We start from the raw sequence: 21690 nt of genomic DNA on the forward strand, positions 1-21690 counted from the left end.
TGAATGCAGCAAACCCACAAGACACTTTAGTGTGTGTGTGTGTGTGTGTGTGTGTGTGTGTGTGTGTGTGTGTGTGTGTGTGTGTGTGAGAGCAACAGGTCCAGCTGTCTCTCCCACGCTTCCCTAATTGTCCCCTGGGCTGCAGTGTCCTGTCAGCTGCAGCCTGCCTCTGTCTCAGAAAACCAGAGCAAAAGATTGAAGGAACGGGAAACAGCTAGCAGCTGCATGGGGTGAGGGGACGGAAGCAAACCATTACAGAGAAAGATGTTTTCAGCTGGCAGCAGAAGTGCCACTTGTGCCATCTTGCTGAGGAAAGGCGGTGGCAAAAGCAGGACCGATTTTAGCCTAAGTGGCTGTCTTGCATAACCTGATGAACTGAGTGCGACTGTGGTCTTGTCGCGCAGCGTTATCTAGAAGATTCCTTTTTGCTTTGACATTATCTACAGAAAATAACTTGGGTTGGTCACTTGATATTCAGTCCATGTCTCTAAATTCATGAACTACTTGCACACATTTGTGTATATACTGCGCGAGTATGAACAATGGCCATTTCTTCCAAATTCTTTGCGGTGAAATGAGGCAAGAGGTACATTCTGTGTCCTGCTGTTCCACAATCATTGTGTCTGGAAACAAGGAGGCGCCACTCAAGAGTGTGTGTGTGTTTAAAGTAGCAAAGATTCAATCAATGTTGATGTCTTTGGCTTGTGTTAGCTCTTTCAGGCTGTGGGGCTTGTCTGCAATTTTAGGGTTTTTATGCACAGTAAAAATAACTGGCCATGTGTTGCTTTAATATTAGTTGACCTTGACCAGGTTTGATTGTAAAATTATAGCTGTATTGTAAAATCTGATTCAAGAAAAAAATTGGATCGCCATGCTACCAACGTAAAAAGTGATTCAAACTTTTTTTTTTTTTTTTTTTTTAAGCAGCTTCTTGCACAAAAACAGGCTCTTATAATCATCTAGATCAGGCTTCAAAGCTGTTCCTCAAATACCACTACAACTATATTTTCAAATATTAGTCATTTAACTTTGTAAGTGGTGTACAGTGTTTGGTCGTGATGATCCCGCCTCCTTCACCCAGTCAGCTGAAGTCCTACAGACGGCAGAGTCCTCTGTGGATCCAGCAGGGGATGAGCTGCAGCCGTCTGTCTGTCCCACTAGGCTGTGTTGCTGTTAGCACTCCCTCCTGGAGCTGCTACCGCTGAGCATGCGCTCGGCTCGTACACACCTCTGGACAGAAGGGACGCTTCTCATCAGCACTCTCATGGTGAAGGAATGGATCGTTGAGCCCAAGGTTCTGAAAGGTAAGAGTGCTAATTGGCAATAAATAAATAATGGATTAAAAAACGAAAAAAAAAACCCGACATTTCAGTATATAATGCGCAGCGCTTGGCAAGTATTTGGCATGCACGTCACCACTGTCCATTATTAAAAGTTACTAATTAAAGGTCTGTTGATTAGTATGGATGGATTTCACATATTAAACCACCTGCTTAAGTTTTGAAAATGCTTAAGTTTAACTTTTACGCAGCGTATGTTAAACGCAAATTTAGAACCTGATGTTTATGAACTATTATGACTGCACGTAGCGCCGATTGCATCTAACTTAATGTGTTGATTGGGCTATATGCAGCTTTGTATGCAGGGTTCGTGTGATTAAAGATGTTGTTGCGCATCGCTCCGCGCGCTTTTTGGCACAAAGTGCTTCACGAAATATCGATTTAGCAGAGGAATCTGGGTTTTATTAGAACCTCCGGCTGTGTGTGGGAGTGGGTGCTTGACACAGTTACGGTCTCCGAAGCTCTGTGTTTTCTCCCACGCTCCTGAGGGAGTCATCAACGCGGTCCGCTGGAAACATTTCACCGCGCGCATCAAAGTGAGGCTGTCTGTTTGGATTGCGTGTATGCCTGCGATGCTTAACAGTTTGTATTTTGCTGTGTGCTCCAACGGCCTTGGGGACATGCACAAGTCGTAATCTCACAGCCCGCCAGCCTACAGTTATTACTGACCATACCTACTTCACCTTTTTTATTCATGAGGGTAAGTTACCACAAAATCCATATTTTGGCCTCATATGCACCACTTTAAAACTTAAAGTTAAGATGGACTTCTCCCTGCACTTTATTTTGGTTAAGTATCAGCAATTTAAAACATTTTAGGGAAAGAAATGTCTTCTTTTCCCCTGTGATTAAACGTCTGAAAAAGATGTGATTGCAAGTCTGCATTTCAAAAATACTTTTAGATTGAATGAACAGTCAAGAAAACAATCTGAAAATTGATGATGGAAAAAGGAAAAAACTATTAGCTGCAGTTAGTGGTCCAGATGTATTTATTTTCAGAGGCACAGAAGACAATTTAAATTTGCTCTGGGCGGAGTCAGACTTGCGGTCTGCCATTATAAAGTCAAATAAATAACTTGATACTCGTGCAATCTGCGGGCTGCGTCATGCAGCTTCTGTCTCAGCGGTTAATCGTGAGCAACACTTTGTCAAAGAACAAAAACAAGAAAAAAAAAAGATGTGCAGAGGACAAAGGACGACTTTGAAAATGAAACTAGACGCAGCAGGCGAGATGAGGAGTAACAGAGAAAGGAGGGCGGCTGGTGACAACAGTGTGGAGGTGGAGGAAAGTAAAGAGAGAAAAAGGGAGAAGTCTGATGAAAGTGTTTGGTCCGAGCTGTGTCTCCACCATACGGTCCCTGTGTTCTGCTGTGAACGGCTTTGATTGTGAACATGAAGGAGAGAAAGCAAAATCCCGCCGGACACATGAAGGCAGAAAGTGTGTGTGTGCGTGTGTGCCTGTCTGTCTATGTTGCCATCTCACTAAACGGATAAACTGTCTTCTAACTGGCTCTTTTGCCAAGTTAAATAACCTTATGAGCGTTCACCAAGAAGCTATTTCTCTCATATCTCTCATTCACAACACACATCTTCTCTCCTCACCTGTTCTGCCTCTTCCCTCAGCTTAGGTTTTCTATGGCTGGCTATTTCAGGTCCATATTTTGGCACTGCAATGAATTATTCAGGTAACAGGACAACATAAAGGCTCTCAGTAGGATGCTTTGCTCAAACCTGAATTACCCCTCTGCCATCTGGGAAGTCTGCCTGAATAATGGATTTGTTTCCCCAATACCAAGTTGTTTGATGGTCTGTAACTGAAATGGCAATAGGTGCACTCACAGTGTGTGTGCAAGTTAACTCCTCCAATCTTCCCAGCCATCATTTAAAGACATGAATGCATTAAAGATTACTCTTAGAGAAAAAAAAGTCTGGAATTGCTTGATTATACTCCCCATATCTCTTTTGAAGCATTCTCTGGAGTCTACATATTTCATGCCTTCCTGATTGCTTTTTTTTTCTATTTTTTTTTTCAGCTTCATTATGAAATGAATGGAAATATTTATGACATCAGGAAAGCTATAATCTACCATAGAAAAAAATGGATGCAACTTAAACAGCAGTCATAAATTAAAGATTGTAAAAAGCCCAGACAATCGATCAATAAAGCAATCAAACGGACGCAGACCATTTACTTTGCCCCTCGGTGCTTGAAAACTGTGGTGAGACACTACAGTACTTACAATATTATGTTGTAAAGGGTTTCTTTATGCACAGTGTAAATTGTCTGGTTCCCTTTTGTTTGTTTTGTATCCTGTTCAAGTGCACGCAAGTATAAATCAGCTAGTTTTGATTCCTACAGTTTAAATTAATTTTGACACCAACTTGAATTTTCATGTCATTTCATTTTTAAGTCACCAGGAAAAAGAAATGCCACATTTATCAAAGTCTGACGGGTCTCTAACGAACACAAGCGGATGCTCAGATAGTGACCCCCAAGATTAGCAGTTAATTTGTAGGTGGAGTCATGGTCAAATATCATTCAGTGGAATGGCGATTAGCTGTGTTTTTAATCAAAATAATAGGGATCTGTCAAAAGTCAGATCTCCACAACTCACGAGGAAGTGAATAACGGTACGAACAAATGCAAGATGCTGATGATCGTCGGGCTGGAGACACATCTCTGAAGCTTCTGGACTCCATCAATCCACCGACAGACAAATGAAGGAAACTGAAGACCTTGTTACCCTCCACAGGAGTGATCAGCCAACAGAGATCACTTCAGGAGCGGGACATTTAATAGTTGCGGAGATCTAATCAATGAAAGGTCTCTCTCACATTGACTAACGTTCAGGTTTATGAGTCCACCATGAGTCCACCACTGCCTGCAATTGTGGAGCTTTGCTCCACAGTTGCAGGCAGAAAAGCCGAAAGGATCAACGTTCCAGCTGAACATGATCCAATCTGTGAAACATGGTGGCGATGGTATCATGGTTTGGTCATACTTTGATGGCTCTGCACGAGGCTCACAGGCACTATTAGAGCAATGAGTTTTGAACCGTGCTCTCGAATTCTAAAATACACAAACGACATGAACTGAAATATTTAAGAGAGAGTACGCGTGCAGCAAGACAGCGATGCAAAACATACAGGTTGCTGTGCAAAGAACGGACAAAGAAGAATAAAGATGATGTTTTGTGGTGGCTAAGAAAAAGTCCTGATCTTAATCCTGAAGAAATGTTGTGGAAAGACAAAAACATCAGAGGATGTTTTAGGTCATATTAGTAAAGGTGTATTGATGATTCCTCGCAAAGCATTTTTCTTGCTGATGCTTCCTCCCATTCCACTGTAACCATTGTTGTGATGTATGTGATGCAGAAAAAGTGGATCTAGAGTAGGAATGGTTTTGTAAAATGAACTCGTAGAATTTGTATTGTGCAGTGTCCATGCTGTCATATCTACACGTGAGGGATGATGGAGATGTACAGAACAACTCAAACTTAACTAAAAACTAAAACATTTTAGTGACCAACATAAAATAAAAACTAGACTTTTGAAAATCAGCCGTGGTAGGGCGGTGTTTAATTGTGTTTTTCACGTCACAACCATATCAAACTAGCATTTGCATTGAAGCTTATTGTTTACCTTTAGAAAATTCCTGTGCACTTGATAATAATATGCATGATCTTTGCATGAAGTTGGAACATGGAAACCGTAATTTAATCTAAGTTTAAGGACAGATTCACTCAAGGATCTAGACTTCAGTCTGGATTTATTATCGTTTCATCTGCTGGCACACAAATAATGCCAAACATTTGCAGCACTGTGAGACAGTCTGAACTTTCATCTTCAATTCTTTCACCTTTTTCTCCAAGACCACTTACTGTCAGCTCAGCAGGCATCCTGTTGTAAAAGTGTGTTTGTGTGTGTGTGTGTGTGTGTTACTCCGGCAATGTGTTGTGCTCCTATGTGTCATTTTGTCTCTGTCTTCGCGTGGTGACTAGAGAGAGAGCTTGATGTCTCAACAGGAGTCTACATGGTACACTCTCTCTCTCTCACTCACTCACACACACACACACACACACACACACACACACACACACACACACACACACACACACACACACACACACACACACACACTGTGCTGCTGGGTGTTTATTACACCGACTGAACGTATATGTTCTGTGTTCTCATGCTAGCTTCAGCCTTTTTGTGTTGTTCTTCACCCCCTCACTGCAGACTTCAGTGCTGTCATCCCTGCTCTTCTTCTTCTGCGCTGCTTTGTCCTTTGTAATGTCTTGTGAGAATCAGAGCTCCTTCAGCTTGTTGGTGGCATTCTCGTGATTAAGCTGCCTTTTATCTTTTTATCTTCAAAATTTTGAATGATCAGATTCCCAGAAACTAGATTTATGATTTTTCCCAATGCAGTGATTGCAAAACATAAATGTAACATGATTACATTCATGCTGCACATACTGATCACATTATCTTTTTATTTTAATGCAACTTTTTCTGTCCCGCTGCCACACTGACTCACTCAACAGCAGCACAGGCAGAAACTTTATTCTCTCCTCGTGCCTTTCTTTGTTGGAATTTCTAATCTGATTAGATTTTCAGGTATCTTGCATAACTTTATATTTTAGTGGAGAAAAAAACACTTTTTTTTTGAGCTAGAAGCTGAGTAAAAGTTTTTAAGATGTAGAGCAGCGAACACATCAACCCCTAATGTTGGAGATTGTGTACAACATTGTGTATGTTGAGATTCTCCTTAATTTTAGTGTGTGGTTTTAACCACCAATTAGGAACACATGCATCGGGTAGCATGCGCTTTGGTTAGTGTTTAAACTAAAGAAATAGCTTGCACCTGAGGACAGCAGCTACAGTCTTCATCCTAAGGAGCATGTGCATGAGCCCAATCTCGCAGAAACATGTGAAACACGTGAGCTCTTAGAAACACATTACATTGTGAAATGTCATCTCTGAGCCCGGCTGTGGTGCATGCATAAATCCCTCAGAGGGGACGTTGCATGAACCTCAGGGTAGCACAAATCAAACCAAGCAATGTCAACCAGTGTCCTCGGGTTTAACTCTCGTGTGGACTTGATGGACTGTTTATAGGAAACGATCATGGTTGCAATTGCATAAAATAGCACATGTAAATTCTCTAACCCTTCATGGCAGGGCTCATCATGCTGTCACAATAAGAGCTGACTTCCTGTGGCTCCACATACGTGTGAAAGGAATGAAGAAAAATCCAAGATCTAATTTTAATTTATTCTAACCTCCCCTTCAAGGCCATCTTTCTGTGTGTCTCTAGGCTGCTTTCAGTTCTGCTGCTATTTTTAGATTTTTCCCTTTGAGTTTTTCTCTTTCAGTACATCCATGCTTATCATCCAGTGGTGTTTACGTCTGCTTAGGCTGCCACTGGGGCATAAGAGTAGTGTATTCAGTGCCACTAACCTTCTTATGTATTCATAAAAACATCATTTTCCACAGCATTCCCCCCCCCCCTTTTTTTTTAAAGCATAAAGTTCCAGTGCATTTCCCATTCATGTATGTTTCTTCCTCCGTTCTCACTAGCCGTGTCACTTTGAAAACCTGTTACATCAGCTTGTCTCAGAGGAAAAGCAAGATTAACTTTCATCTTTTTAATCTTTGTCCTGCTGCTTCTGGGAATTGCTGATGTGCCTAGCTGTTTAATTATACATGCCATATAGTGTCTTTCACACACTGTCTGGTTTCCCCACACCAGAGGGGAAGAGGTTGCAAGGCATCGCTTAGATCTGTGTGGAAAGCATTAGCTCTGAACGTGCTGCATGGCTTTGCAAATTCACCTGCCCGCTGAGGCTTTGATGCACTGTTAGAAATATATTCATTATACTGACAGATTATTGTCTGATGATTAGAGGATTTGTGCTTAAAATCTGTCCATTTCCTACATTTCTCAAAATGACTTCACACAAACAGAAAAAACACAGCAATCTCTTTTTTTTTTTTTTTAAATTGCATTTTGGAAAAACTATTTATTTTCAAAATAAAACAATAATGACAAAATCAGAAAAAAGATATATCAGTCAGATTGCTATCCCCCCCTGTGTTTGGAGCTTTTGTCTATTGTTTGTATGGTTATGTTGAAGGCTTCTGTTAAAATAACATAAAGAAAATATTAAACAAAGTTAATATCTCTAACAAACCTAATAAATCAGCTATTTAGTTTCTAAATAAGCACAAAAGTTGTGAATTCCAAAGCTGGGCCATAAACAACATCACAAAGGACACAATCAGCACCACAAACCAGTCACATAAAAAACAAAAAACAAAAAACAAAAAACTATTTTAATATAAATGACATCAAACACAAGAGATGCTCCTTCAAATTAAATAAATAATTATATAAATATAATATTTTATGCTTCAAGATCCAAATGTGATATAAAGTATCGTGAAGAGTCAAACGAAAATATTTATATTGTATGTGGTCATGACCTGAAATAAGGACTACAATATTCAGTTGGACTAAGGCTTTTATTGTGAAAGTTTTGAAAAATATGTTTATTTTGAGTTTAAAAAAAAACAACAAAACAAAAAAGTTGGCTGTGTTGCATCACTTTCTCCTTGGGAGCCAAACCACTCATTCTTATCTGATATCTACCTGGTCAGCTATTTAGCAGTTAGATTTTTGATTTCATGTAGTAAATGTTTTCATTGGGTGAGAAGTCTGGGGTGCGGGTTGGCCTGATGAGATGATTTTATTGTGGAGCAGAGCTGCTGTAATATGTACAGAATGTTAATTTTACTGTAAGTCTGCAGATTCTGAGGTTTGTAACATTTTAATTTCTTTCGTAATTTGGCACCGTTTAGAGAAACTGTATCTGACCTTGCTGGGACACCTGGATCCTCCAGACCAGCAAATTGCCCAAACATCTGCTTTTATAAAGGTGCTCACACTTACTGATGATCAGTTAATTGAGTACATCTGATTAGTTACCCTTTTAAGTCCTATGAAAGCAGTTCTGGCGTCCAGGATTTTGGAAACTGAATCTAACACCATGTATTTTAGGGCATCATTTTTTACAAATACTTAGGAATATTTAAGTAGCCTTCATTTGAATTTTTGCCAAGAGTTTGACAGGAAGATAACCGCGCCCAGGTAACCAATCAGTACCCAGGAAGAAACTGCTTTCCAGGCTCTAACTGCAGGAAGTAAAATTCAGCTCACCACATTATAGTCTTTTTTATTTTACCTGTACAGAAACAAAGTGTCAGGACATAGTAGCTTACTTAACAAACTTTCAACATTCCCTGAGGAAGAATGGGAAGTTACTGTGCCTCTTCTGGCCAAAAAATTGCTAACTCTGAAACTGCCGTCCTTGCCTTGGGTTTTCCGTGCCTGCACATGGGGTGATGGAAATGTCCCATAACATGACATCATTTTAAAAATATAAACTACAACAGATTGAAATACCAGTCATCTTTTCACTGGAATAGCCTTGGCTCAATTTACAACTTCAGAGAACACACAGAGCACAATGTCACAGTTCTCAGCACTACCTGTAGAGCTCAGCTGAAAATGTGTCACTGCGATCAAGCTGAACCTCATTACCCTGTCCCAGGTTTGAAGGGAAAAGGTGTTGCCGAGGTAGCCCAGCCACTTATCAAATCTAGCACCTCGATGTGGGCTTTTCCTGGCTCTCAGCGCGCCGGGGCCTGAGTGAGAATACTGCCTTATTATTATATTGTTGCAGAGCCAGAAAATGGACACACACACACATTCACAGTTACCTGGAGAACTCCCTGGTGTGCAAGTTAATTAGCAAAGCATCTTAAGAAATGCACCTGGTTTCACACTTGCTTTCCTCTAACAACGGGACAGTGACAAAGCGGCAGTGCTGGTTTCTGAATTCAAGCAACGAACGCCAAATTTGACTCGCTCATTCTCATTCTGATTGGCATTTTTCAAAGAGGAAGCAAATTATTAATAAGCAGCTTGTGAATGCAGACCAGTGTGAAACCGCGCGTTGTTCTCCAGGGTCAGACATGAGTCACTTTGGTTCAAGCAGGAGGGGCACACTGATTGATTTTTCACCTGTCTGCATCACACAAATGCCCTTTGAAACTGAGCCTTTTAACATATAGATGATGAATCATATTTAACTATAAAACATACCTTTACAAAAAGAAAAAAGAGCAAAGTTTGAAAAGAAAAAAACAACAGAGCCACAGTTCTCTTAAAGCAGAACACTATGAAGCCTGTGATAACAGTCCCCACAGAAAAGCCTTTCAAGCAGGTTGATTTTCTGCTGTAATTTTACGCTCTGTAATATCTACACCTTTCCTGTGCTGAGCGTCTAACCCGTGCAGTCATCACGCAGCTTTTCACTCAGGCAATCATGAGTGGAGTCTTTGGGGACTGAAGCAGTCTTTTGGGGACTGGATGCAACCAGGAAACCAGCCGCAGTTAGAGGAAGGCTGATGTAAGACTGCCACCTCTGCTCCCTGGGACATCTTGTTTACCGCTGCGTCTGGTTCACCCTTCTTTTCTACTTCCTTCCCTCACTCAGGCGATTGCTGTAATCTGTCTCTCAGTGCACGCACATTTTAAAGGTATGAATTCATTTAAATGGATTCATACCTTCTCCATCCAATCCCTTGCTACAATCAGACAGTCTGTGGACGATCAGGCCAGCTGGAAACCTCCAATCCGAGTCCAGCAAAGTTGCTGCGAGAGTCTGCGCTCTTGCACACCATCAGCTCTTCACTCAGTTTTTGTTGTTTATTTTTTTCCCCACCAAACCCATGTTTTGTTTTTTTTCCCCAGTGGCCCCTCTTTAATTTCTCCTTAAATCCCCACGAAGAACAGACAAGAGACAAATCAAAGGAAAAACCCGAACCCTTGACCCCAACAGTTTCATCCTTTTTATCTGTCGCTGCGTCCTCGAGGGAAACTTTTACAGTTGAAAGTTGATGCAGGAATCTGCATCCTTTCTGGCTTAGTCAGTGCTGCCATAACTTAGATTTCGTAGAATTTGCTTATATGAATTAAAATAGTTTAATCACAATCTCGAAATCTCGTGGGACTTTGATTTCCTTCCACACTGAGTTGTTTGTATTGCCAAGGGAAAAAAGGGGACGCACGAAAGTCAGCAGAGTCATTGTGACATGGATTATAAGACACGTTATTCAAAACATCTGTAGCACAAGGCTTTTACCGCTGCTGGCACTGTTGGCTCAAAGCTGAGCAGGAAGCCCCATCACGACACTTATTCGGTCTCCTCTGTCTGTTCCGCAGGAATGCGGCGCGTTTCAAGCTCTCCGATTTGTAGCTGAGAGCTGTTCTAACTACTACTACTCTACTGCTCAGTGTCCCGCACTTCAGCGTACCTGTGCCCTCATTAATGTAGTTCCTTGTAGCGAGGTTTCCGTGGTAACGGAGGTGAGGAGAAAATGAGTCTATCACTCAGCTGAATGCCTTGTTACCAGAGCGGAGGTTGATATTTCAGGCTCGACTTGTTGTGCTGGAGTCAGTTTCCTGTGCTCTCGACTCGGAGGCCAGTCACGAAATGTTTTGAGCACCTGATGCCAAGATATTCATTCAGATAGCAATTTAGAGACATATGAAGCCGTGATTTCACTTGTTCGGTTGATTTCCCGCAGGTGCAATTAGTTTCCGCCCCCCCTCCACAATCAATGATGAGCGGCTGTGTTTTACACACTGACTTTAATCTTGTAGCTGTCGATGTAACAATGACATACTGCTGGTGTTTATCAGTAAGGATAGGCTGTGTCTGTGGGCTGAGGTTAGTTAACTCTTTAATATGGTGCGCTGGAAAACTCATTTTTAGTTAGGTGAAGTAAAAACTGTTCTTTAGAAAAAAGGGAAACACAAATAGTTTCTTTAGTTTTAGTCCTTATCAGTATGATCAAAATCATTCCAGAAGAAATTCTTACTCCTTGTCTAACATTTTTGCAATGCATCAGGGCAATTATTTGAGCTGTCATTTTAGCGTTTATCCACATCGATAGGATCACCTGTCAAATCTCATATAACAGGCTTAAAAAGTCCCAAGAACAAGGTTTTAAAAGCGTTATATAAGTCGATTTCCTTGTCATCGTTCGGACTCACGTTGTTCTATCACTACAGTCATGAACATTAGGCACATAATAAATTTAGGGTATTTAGGAAAGGCAGCTCTACCCGCCTTTGCCCTGGCCCTAAAATGAGCAGTATCTGTTTTAAAAAGTGATCACATTAAAGGTCTGACTTATGATTGGTTATGTCTGGAGTATTTTACAGTCATTCCTTTGTTTTTGTTTTTTTTTACAGTACTTTAAGGGAAGTAGTGTAACTCTTCAAATTACACTCTGATGTTGGCATCGATGCTATGTGCATGTCTGTATGTATGCTTGTCAGCTGGCAAAGGCTTACCAACACTTTCCAATAAATATGCCCCTTCGGTGCCGGAGCTATTTTAAATGCATTATGCGGTCTGTTACAGCTGGCAGAGAAAAGATCATAACCAATTTTGTGTAACCTGCTGAGTGTGTTGTATTTACTGATCCACTGAGAGTAGTTGATTTCTTGCAGGTCTGATTATTTAGCTCCATTCAATTTGGGTCATTCCCCAGAGCTCCAGTACACATTAATGATGGCCTATTGCGACGGCCTGCTGTTCTGGCAGCTTGTGTTCACGTCTCAAGCTGTGGCTGAGTCAGAATGGTAATACTGATAGGAGACAGAATGAAGGATGGATTGATGCATAATGCAGCACCTGCTCAATCTGCAGATGCTGGAGTTAATGCGTGCAAATGTGTTAGACAGACAGACAGAATTCTTTTGGCAAACATGGATAAGTTATGATCTCTGTTTTTATCCAAAGTTATGTTGGGATCTCTGTCATGCTGTGAGAGAGAATAATGTGTTTTGATTTTCTCCTGCACAGTTCATCTCTCATCTGTCTGCGTTGTGTTCCCTTCTCCGCAGCGCTGTCACAGAGCTGTTATTCATCCCTGCATCATGGAGGATCGGCCAGGTGCATCATGGGAGCTCATCAGCAGTGTGACAGATACAATATATGAAGACTGAGAGGTCGTCATGGAGACCGGCAGCTACACGTCAGGCCCGGCCACTACTGATGGGGTTCGGACAGCCGCTGGGCTGGAGGGACTCGGAGTCCTTCAGGAGCGAGGAGGAGGCGGCTCTTTCAGCACCCCTGCGTCCTGGTACCCTCCGTACTCGCTGGGCTTCCAGGTGTCACTCACCGCCTTCCTCATGCTGGAGCTGGTGTTGGGATTCAGCAGCAACCTGACTGTGCTGGTGCTCTATTGCTCCCAATCCAATTTAGTGGACTCTGTGAGCAACATGGTGACCGTCAACCTCCACGTGCTGGATGTGGCGGTGTGCGTGCTGTGTGTGCCGCTCACTCTGGTTGTTGTTCTTCTGCCTCCGGGACCCAACCTGGCCTTGGTGTGCTGCTTCCACGAGGCCTGTGTCACCTTTGCCAGCATCGCCACAGCCATCAACATCCTGGTTATCAGCTTGGACCGATACGACATCTCGGTACGACCGGCCAACAGGCTGCTGACGACACACAGGGCGGCGTTGCTGCTGATCGCCGTCTGGATCACCTCGGTCGCTGTGTTTTTTATCCCATTCTTGGAGTTGCAGTGGTCCACTGAAGAAGAAGCAGGGGAGACGGAGAAATCCTTGCCTTTGTCCTCGTATGACATTAGTTCCACTGTGGCGCCAGCATGGCGTAACCGGACCGTCCTATGTGTTGGTGGTCAGGGCTTTCACACCGGCCCCGGTAGGTATTACCATCTTATCCTCCAAGTGCCCATCTTCTTCACCACGGTGGCAGTCATGTTGTTTACCTACTCCAGAATATTGAGGGCTTTAAACATCCGCATTGGTTCCCACATGAAAAAGGGCCAGCGGTTCAGGGGCCCCTCCTGCAGAGGGCGCCACAAGAAGCAAAAAAAGGAGAAGCCGGGGCTAACGACTGATGGTGGGGAGTTAGGAGGAGAACAATGCACGACAGATAATACCAAACAGCTCAGCCACCCTCCCCTCATCCCATCCCCAACCCCGACAGCTACCTCTCCCCATGCCGTGTCATCCTCTGCTCCGCTCGTCAGCTCTGACATGGGCGCTGCCACCCCCATGCCAGCCACAGTGGGCGTTCAGGCTTCCGTGTCGGCCATCATCGCCCTGCGGCGGGCAGTGAGACGACATCGAGATCGCCGAGAGCGTCAGAGACGTGTCTTTAAGATGTCCCTCATCATCATTTCGACCTTTCTGGGCTGCTGGGCTCCCCTCTCAGTGACCAACGTCCTAATCCTGGGCATCGGCCCCAGCGACGTCCTCGTCAGCCTACGCCTCTGGTTCCTCGCTCTGGCTTACGGAACCACCGTCTCCCACCCGCTGCTGTACGCTTTCACCCGACAGAAACTGCGCCGTGCCCTTCGCGCCAAGGTTAAAAAGAGGGTGGTGTCCCTGCTCCAGGTAGACCCTTCACCAGGTGGGACTGTCATACACAACTCCTGGGTGGACAACCGAAAGACCAGCAGGCAGGTGCGTCTAGAAGCGAGCGAAGGTACCGAACGCTGCCTGGGAGAAGCCCTGTGAGACTGAAACATGCAGGTCAGGCTCCATAATGAAGCTCGTCGGTGCGAGAAGCCGGTGTGAGAAATGTGCAAATCACATTTACACCTTGGGGAGACCTTTAAATGTAACCACCAGCAGCAAGCTCCTGCTACACTCTCCCCTCAGCGCAGGCTGCAGTGGAAGCAGGGTGTCACAATCACTGTGGCACTCACAGCCTCTGCAGAGAATCATTCAACACACACTGTACATAGTTTGCACTCTGTGAATCACTGAAGTCTATTTACATATGGAGCTGAATAATAGAGCATCCTCATAGTGGTGCTTACATAACCACTCCAAAGAATGTGTTTAGCCAGCAGAAGATATGATCTGCCTTCTCCCACTTAAAGCCTCCAAGGCACTTCAAACACATAAATTCTTTGAATGTATTTAATATTATCTCTGCCTTAAACGTTCCGCTAAATGGTATACTGTGCATTCGGAACAAAAAAAGGGAGCATGTCAGATATTTAAATGAAAGGCTCAGTGACAGCTGATAAACTTTTAACTTTTCAGGGTCTGCCTGGGGAGAGACGATAAAGAACAAGTCAGAGGACAGTTAAAAGTGTAAATTAGTAAATCAAGTTTTGCTTTAGTGTGAGTTTATCGTGTGCTAAGATATTAAAGCGCTTGCATAAGATTTCGCAACACTTCTTTTGCCCCCAGTTTATAGCAAATGGTGTAATATATTATTTGGTATTGCAGTCTAGCTGTCTCCCCCTGTTTCCACTTGTTATGCTAAACTAAGTTAACTGGCCGCTGGCTGTAGATTCGCGTTCACTGTTAGCATGAGAAATCTTCTCATGTGACTCGTGATGGGAAAGAAAAGACACAATCATCATTCACAGATACTGTGTTTATTCCAGGTCTATAGTCTTAGACTGCATTTTAGATGTAAAGCTGCTTAGAAGAAAATTCATGTAAATGATGTAAATACTGCCCACATGATGAAACGGAAGTGTGTGGTTATAAAACGACTTTCCTAGAGCAGAGCAGTGATCCAGCTGCCTCGTCCCTGTGTCGTTGCACCCAGACATGCGGTCCCACAGGTCAGCTCCTCCCAGAGGAGTGTAACGGTCACCACAGCTGGGCCCTGACAGCTTCCTGGCGTTATAAAGAGTAGTGTTGACTTTACCTGCTTGTGTTCACTGCTCTAACATTGTACTCACGCTATTGTTCATTGCAGCGGCCGTGTGATTTATCACACTAATAATGCATTAGTGAATGTTAACAAGTGAAAATATATAATATATGTACACCAAGAATATCTTTAGAAGTTTTCTCCACAGTGTTTTGATGTGAATGTGTCACAAAACAGTGAATTAAAAGAATGAATTGAGTTTTTCTTTCGCGTGTGTGCTGTGTTGCAAGTTTGTTTAAATTTCCAGCTGGGGGTCAGAGCTACTCAGACTTCGTCCAAGATAAAAAAAACAAAAAAAAACAACAGGTTTTACATTTCTTCACTAGGTTTTTTTAAGCCTCCTACAAGAGGAATAACACGAGGACAACGTGCAGCTCCGTACATATAGCCTATATAATCACTCAGGGCTATGCTGCAAAAGAACATAATGTCCCCACAGACTCTCGCTCACACATCAAGGAATCTCTGTATGTCCATCTGGTGAAATCGCACATAAGAGCATACAGCGACGTCTGAACAGAACATAACTGCATCCAACCGCTCTCGAACTCCTCAAATGAACTTCATCAGCAAGTATGATCAACACAAAGATGTGATGCGCACAGAGACTCCTCCATTTGTTGGTGAGACCAATAGTCGCTTTAACATTTGCTTTGTGTGGTCTCTGTGTTGAACAAACGGTACATTGTGTTTGTGGATGTGTTCATTTATCACCATCAGATGCAGCCAATAATGAGTGGGTAGTGCCATTTACATGTGATAATTTTAGTATTGTCTTTCCACTGGTTGGCGTGCTAAACTCAAACCTCGGCGCTGTAGGCTTTTTTATGTGAAGATGTGCTATTTCAGTCTGTGCATTCATGTTCAGTAAAAGTGCCCTCTGTAGGAATGCAGGCACCTATACCTGGCAGTAATCATCACATGCCCCTCCCACTGAGCTCTCCTGTGGCTCATGGCGGCGTAGCGGCTCAAAAGCTGCCTGCATGTTTGAAAACGTGGCGTGGGCTTCGTGTTGCGTGGGAGGGAGGCGCTACAGACCTCGGCAATATAGGGGAAAAAAAGAAGGTCATCCATGTGGGATGAAGCCTGCAAGGTAAAGTAGGCTAATTCAGCAGCACTTAAACCTCGAAAGAACAATTAGGCCACTGCAAATACCAGTGACATAATTTTGGTTAAAATTAAATGACATATAAATAAATCATTTTTAATTTATTTTTTTGTAAATGGAAAAAACCTTTTTACACTAATGGGCAGTGTAACATTTACACTGAAACTCAAGGGTTATTATCTAACATTGCACAGCGGAGTATGGATATGATAAAGTGCCCTTTTCTATCCTAGGTGCTGTTTTGGGGTTAAAGGTTAAAGCTAATTTAGTTGGACAGACATCAGGAATAAATGGTCAGGAGTGGCTACAAGGTACCTTGTTTTTTTACTTTTTAAATTAACCATCCATTTCTCTTGGCCCACAGCGTGGCAACCAATTTCTATAAATCATGTGAGGACTAAGAAATGTAGAGGACGGAGTGTTGAATTGTAAGGATATCTGTGCAGATACACTTTTATGGAAAAAGCCAGCATTCTTTCTGGCACACAGTGAGGTGATCACAAGCTACAGTGAAGGAGTGCATGTAATGTGAACCAGTAGAAACTGGTTTTATGTGGAATTTTTGGAGCTGATGGCTCTAAGCATCTAAAGTCCATGTCTCACTTCAGCAGAGGCATGTTTCAGCTCAGTGTTTGCAGCTTTTATGTCTAAAGCTAGTTCTCATTAGAGAATAACAAACATATGGGAATACAGGAAAATGGTTCAGGCGGTGTGTAACCTAAAAAAACTGAAAAATGTAGTAGGTTTGTGTAAAGAGGAAGACGCATGATATTGTAAAACTGGGATCAATTTAAGCTTATATTATATTGTATTGTGTATTGGCCTATATACTACTAGCCATCCACTGAATGACACACTGTATGTGACTGCATGCCATTATACGCTAATTTAGGCTGATCTTTCAGTGTATCGTAAATAAGATGTTATTGGTAATAGCTAATGGATGCAGGAAAAGGAAAGAATAGCGTTCAAATCTTGTCCAGAGGGCTTGTGGCACTTAATGTCCTGTGATAGAGCGCCCTCTGGTGGGGAAGTTGAAAATTGCAGACGTAGATATTTCATGACCGAGTTTGTGGAGCCTCAAACTATACATTTGAAAGCACAGGCTACGTGAGATATGAAAGTGGAATATGCAGTCCTCTAATGAAATTAGATTTATTATTGTTTTTTAATCGACATAAACTGAAATGCTCATATTACTCAGTTAATTCATTTATGTGGTTTTAAACTGACATGTGCAAACTACTATTAAATGAAACGCGCTCTATATGTATACATTACAGTTTGCAGCTTGTAGTCATCACTACAACCGAAATATAGCGAAACATGTCCATTTTGTTATAACCGGTAGATGGCGGCGTATATTCACGCCAGCCGAAATAGCTCAGTTGGGAGAGCGTTAGACTGAAGATCTAAAGGTCCCTGGTTCGATCCCGGGTTTCGGCAAGCGGGCAATGGGCAAATTTTTTAAGTGTTCCAACTCTCTTTATGCATCATTTTTAAGTGCTACTACTTTAATTGTGATTTTAAACTGCATCTGCATTTAAGGAATTGATAAAGAAGTATGTCTAATGTACTGCCAACTACTAGGCCACAAAGGAGTAGCATTTGGTTCAATAGGTTTCTGAAATGTCTGGCTAAAACACTTGAAAAATTATGTAACTATGCAATGTAATGTGCTTGTGTTAAATACCAGTCGCAGCAGACAGCAGAACGCACCAGAGGAGCCTCAATGGGACTGCGGTAGGTATATGGGACCCCCTATGGTACATTTGGATTCTTTGACTGGGTCTCAGCTGTTCTGATCTGAGTGCCAGCCGGGGTGTGTACAAGCAAGAAGGCCTCAGTCCAAGAGAGCAGGCCTGGGACCACAGGGCACCAAATGGGTCACGAATTTGCGTCATTCCTTTTGAAACTGGAATGAACAGCCAACTGGCTCTCTGTGGTGATGTGTTAATCAGCAGCGCAATGATAATGAAAAGACAGAAAGCGGTTCAGGGATCTAACAAGGTGCAAAGTGTTCAGATGGTTTGTGTTTGCATACATAATGTCTGCAGACTCAGAAAGACACTGAAGAGGACTGGTAACAGGAAGGCAGTTGAAGTAGAACAGGTCTGCAGCATTTAGGACTTAGAAGCTGCAGTAATATTCGAACTTTCTCTGAAGAAATGTGACAGTGCTCAGCTGAATGTACTGCAGTTACCAAATATGATATCAGAATACTGAACACTTAAATTATCCTGTAAATAAGACAGTTTTTAAGACACTGGGCGACCAATGTTACTCTGCATTTTTAATATGGATTGTTATATTTAACAGTGACAATGCCGAGAAAACAATGTACACCTTTTCAGCTTAACCACACTTATTTAAAACCCAAACTTTGGCAGATCATTCAAATTAATTGTATGCATTTTCATTGTCTCTCCTCCCTCATTTGTTGCCATGTAATTTGTCACCACATAATATCCTGTGCTGTTGGTTATGCAAGGTTCCCTCTCTCTTCCTCTTCATTGTTGTTCACACTTTCCACTGCTGTCATCTGGTTTCCTGCTGGCTGTTTTCCCAGTGGTCTTGGAGAGCAACAAAGAATGCCTGGAGAAGCCAATCAAGCCCAGTTCACCAATTCAGTTTGGTGGTTGAATAAAAACCTCACAGGTGGAGAGCGGTCCAGCCAGCCGGGCGGATGGACAGGCACAAGGAAAGGATGTTTTTGCTCTAATTAATAAAAAAAAAAATCTATTCAGTAGTGTTCCATTTTCAAGCAGCTCCCACAGACGTCTCGACTAATTTGGAATGGCTTCAAGGCTTGCATAACTGGAGCAAAGTGACTTCTAACCGGCAAACTTTCTGTGCCATTTGCCAAACAGATTGAACAGGTTGAACTAGAAGCAGAGTGGTTCATGACATACGACTCGGCAGGTTTTAGAAATATGCTTTCATAAAGTAAAAAGAATAAACGATCATTGTTATTAGGTTGAGAGTGTGACATCACGCTAAATTCCTATGATGCACTGCAATCTATTATTGCATTTATTATTTATGGGAAAAATACAGAAGAAGCTGCAACTGCAAAACTGCAAAATTGAATTGGTATCTGTACAATTTACAGAAATGTTTAACAGTGCTGAGAGACTGTTACTATTATGCTTTTTTTTTTAAAAGACTGGTACTGGTTTAACTGTGTCTGTCTATCTCCAAAAGTTGATTCTGTTCATCTGGACGTAGCGTTTTGTGGGAGAAACGTTTTGGTCCTGCAGCTGACCTGCAGTCAGCTGAGACTGAAGAAGTCACTTGGATGAGTGACGAAACATTTCTCCCACAAAACGCTGCGTCCAGATGAACAGAATCAACTTTTGGAGATTTACTTCCCTGGATGATTGAGCGTGCATCAAGATGTGTCTGTCTAAATCTCGCAGATTTCTTTGATTATTTTTCTAGCTATATATAAAGCAGCAGTAACTTTTCCAGGTTTTATATTCCTGTACTATTCAGTGTCCTACTCAGGTGTAGTAGAACAAGCTGTAAACACCAAACATGACACGAAACATGACCTGCTAAAGTTTATATGCTGATGGCGTTATCAAATGTCTATTTACACATTTAGCATTTACAGAGCATCATTACTGTTCTCTGGGAGTCATGTTTTTGGTCACCGGATTAAATTAAATCCTGTGTTTACACTCTCTCTGCCTTTGTTTATAACTTCAATGGATAATTGGAAAAATCTGTCTCTTCAGCTGCTGAATGTTCTTCTATGTCACCGACTATAAACAGTGATTAAAGGGGGAAAAAAGAGAGTCAACAGCTGTCATCCCTGTATGTGAGCCGGATTTTAAAACGCACCATGGGTACGACCTACGACTATCATGTGTACCCACATGTTCAGCTTGTGTTCAGATTTTAATTTTATTACTATCCAGTACCACTCTGTGCACATTTGCTTGTCTGTCTCTATTCATCAAGAAAGAAAACTGGAAGCCAGGTCTTGTTAAAAAAAAAGAAAGATTGACATTGGCTTCTGTTGTTAATGCTGATAAGACAAGAGACAGCAAAAGAGGACATGACAGAGCGAAAAAGTTAACGACACAGTCACTGTAAAATTAAAGAATAACCTCTTTTATTCCTAAAGGCTTTATGTGTCAGGAAATAATATTAAAACATTTAAATAATCTGGTCCTTACCAAGTCTTAAAGTTAGGAAAACCTACAGAGGAACTACAAAAACCCAAAAGCTACATCTGCAGATGTTTAGGTAAGTTTAGGTAGGTGGTTCTTAAAAGCTACTGACTCATGGAGTTCACACAGCTTCTGCATTTTGGTTTAGTTTTTATTAAACAAATAATGACATGATGTAATGTGTCAAATGTTGTTGTTCACCTCAGGTTGTATTTAAATCATTTTACAACCTGGCAAGGACCAGATCATTATACATATATAAAACCCTAAAATTTACTTTCTTTTACCCTGACTGCAGGTGCATTTTAACCTGACTGCACACTTTCCTGCTATGTCCTTGTTAAGAATACACAAAAAACGATAGTTGGTCAAAATGAATACATGACCACTTTAGCAAGTGATCTGAGTGATTGATCACACTGGATCTTGGCAGTTATTTTTAGTGCTATCCAAATGTGATCACTTGGATTACACAAACGTACACATGCATAAACGTACACGGTCGGCCTTTATTATCATTACAAACTTCCTTTTTTGACAAGTAAAACATATTACGTGACGAGGACCTGATCAACTTCTCAGCCTTTGTTTACAATTTCCCCAAAAGTTGTCTTTCGTGTTTGATGGTATGAACAGTCAGATACCTTAAACCACAGTCAGCATCATCCAAACTGTCAGATGCAAGACAAGTATTTTTCTAAGGAGGTCTTGTTGTAAAGCTCTTGTGACATAACCCACCATGATCCATACAGTCATGGTGTGACAAGGGCTTGTTATCTGAGGGAACAGTGACTGACCCCCGCTTTTGTCCTTTGAGACAATAAGTAGGCATTGTCTCCTCAGACTGACTGAGTTCAAAGTAACAAACCCACTCAATGTTCCTTGAACGAGCTCCAAGGACATTAGGAAAGCTTGATTCTCTGTGTTAATCTGTGCAGATGTCATCTCATAGAGTTGTGTTGTTCTTTCACAGCACTGCCCTGACCTTTGTAATTGCTTGGGCGCTGATCTACGTCATTATATCAAAGCCGCAATTGAGTAAAGTCTGCTGTCCTTGCTCTTTTGTTCTCTGCTGAACAATGCAGCTGGACCGGCAGCTGGACTTTTGTAATAAAATAAAAAAGATGCTTCAAATGAAGGTATCTGAGGTAGTTATGCATTACTTGAAAAAAATCTCTAAGAAATTTGTTTTTTGTTAACTTATGGAAAATAATCTACATTTATCTTGTCTGACTAGACCTTTGCTTTCCTCAGTGTATATGTGGCTGGACCACAGGGAA

General features: G+C 42.0%; 2 protein-coding genes and 1 non-coding gene across 4 annotated transcripts in view; 2 read left to right on the forward strand and 1 right to left on the reverse strand.

Annotated features, from left to right (window-relative positions):
* The window catches only part of LOC145428749 (uncharacterized), a 217496-nt gene that overhangs the window by 92916 nt on the left and 102890 nt on the right, over positions 1–21690 (reverse strand). The gene's annotated exons all lie outside the window — the stretch shown is intronic.
* On the forward strand, positions 111–15322 carry LOC113022841 (G-protein coupled receptor 22-like). 2 transcript variants are annotated; one of them, XM_026168711.2, is made up of 2 exons: positions 111–1304; positions 12322–15322. In XM_026168711.2, the coding sequence occupies exon 2, from the start codon at positions 12433–12435 to the stop codon at positions 13963–13965; it is 1533 nt and encodes a 510-aa protein (XP_026024496.2). In that variant the 5' UTR covers positions 111–1304; positions 12322–12432; the 3' UTR covers positions 13966–15322. The 2 variants fall into 2 exon arrangements, with proteins under 2 accessions (XP_026024496.2, XP_026024497.2); XM_026168712.2 differs by lacking the exon at positions 111–1304 and adding an exon at positions 1747–2040.
* Positions 17606–17678, forward strand: trnaf-gaa (transfer RNA phenylalanine (anticodon GAA)). The gene has a single exon. It is a non-coding gene; the product is annotated as a tRNA-Phe (tRNA).

This window comes from Astatotilapia calliptera, chromosome 5 (genome assembly GCF_964374335.1).
Source record: "Astatotilapia calliptera chromosome 5, fAstCal68.1, whole genome shotgun sequence".
Taxonomy (NCBI): domain Eukaryota; kingdom Metazoa; phylum Chordata; class Actinopteri; order Cichliformes; family Cichlidae; genus Astatotilapia; species Astatotilapia calliptera.

What these genes read in the sequence shown, in the direction of transcription:
- LOC113022841 (XM_026168711.2), top strand. Translation starts at nt 12,433, where the DNA reads ATGGAGACCGGCAGCTACACGTCAGGCCCGGCCACTACTGATGGGGTT.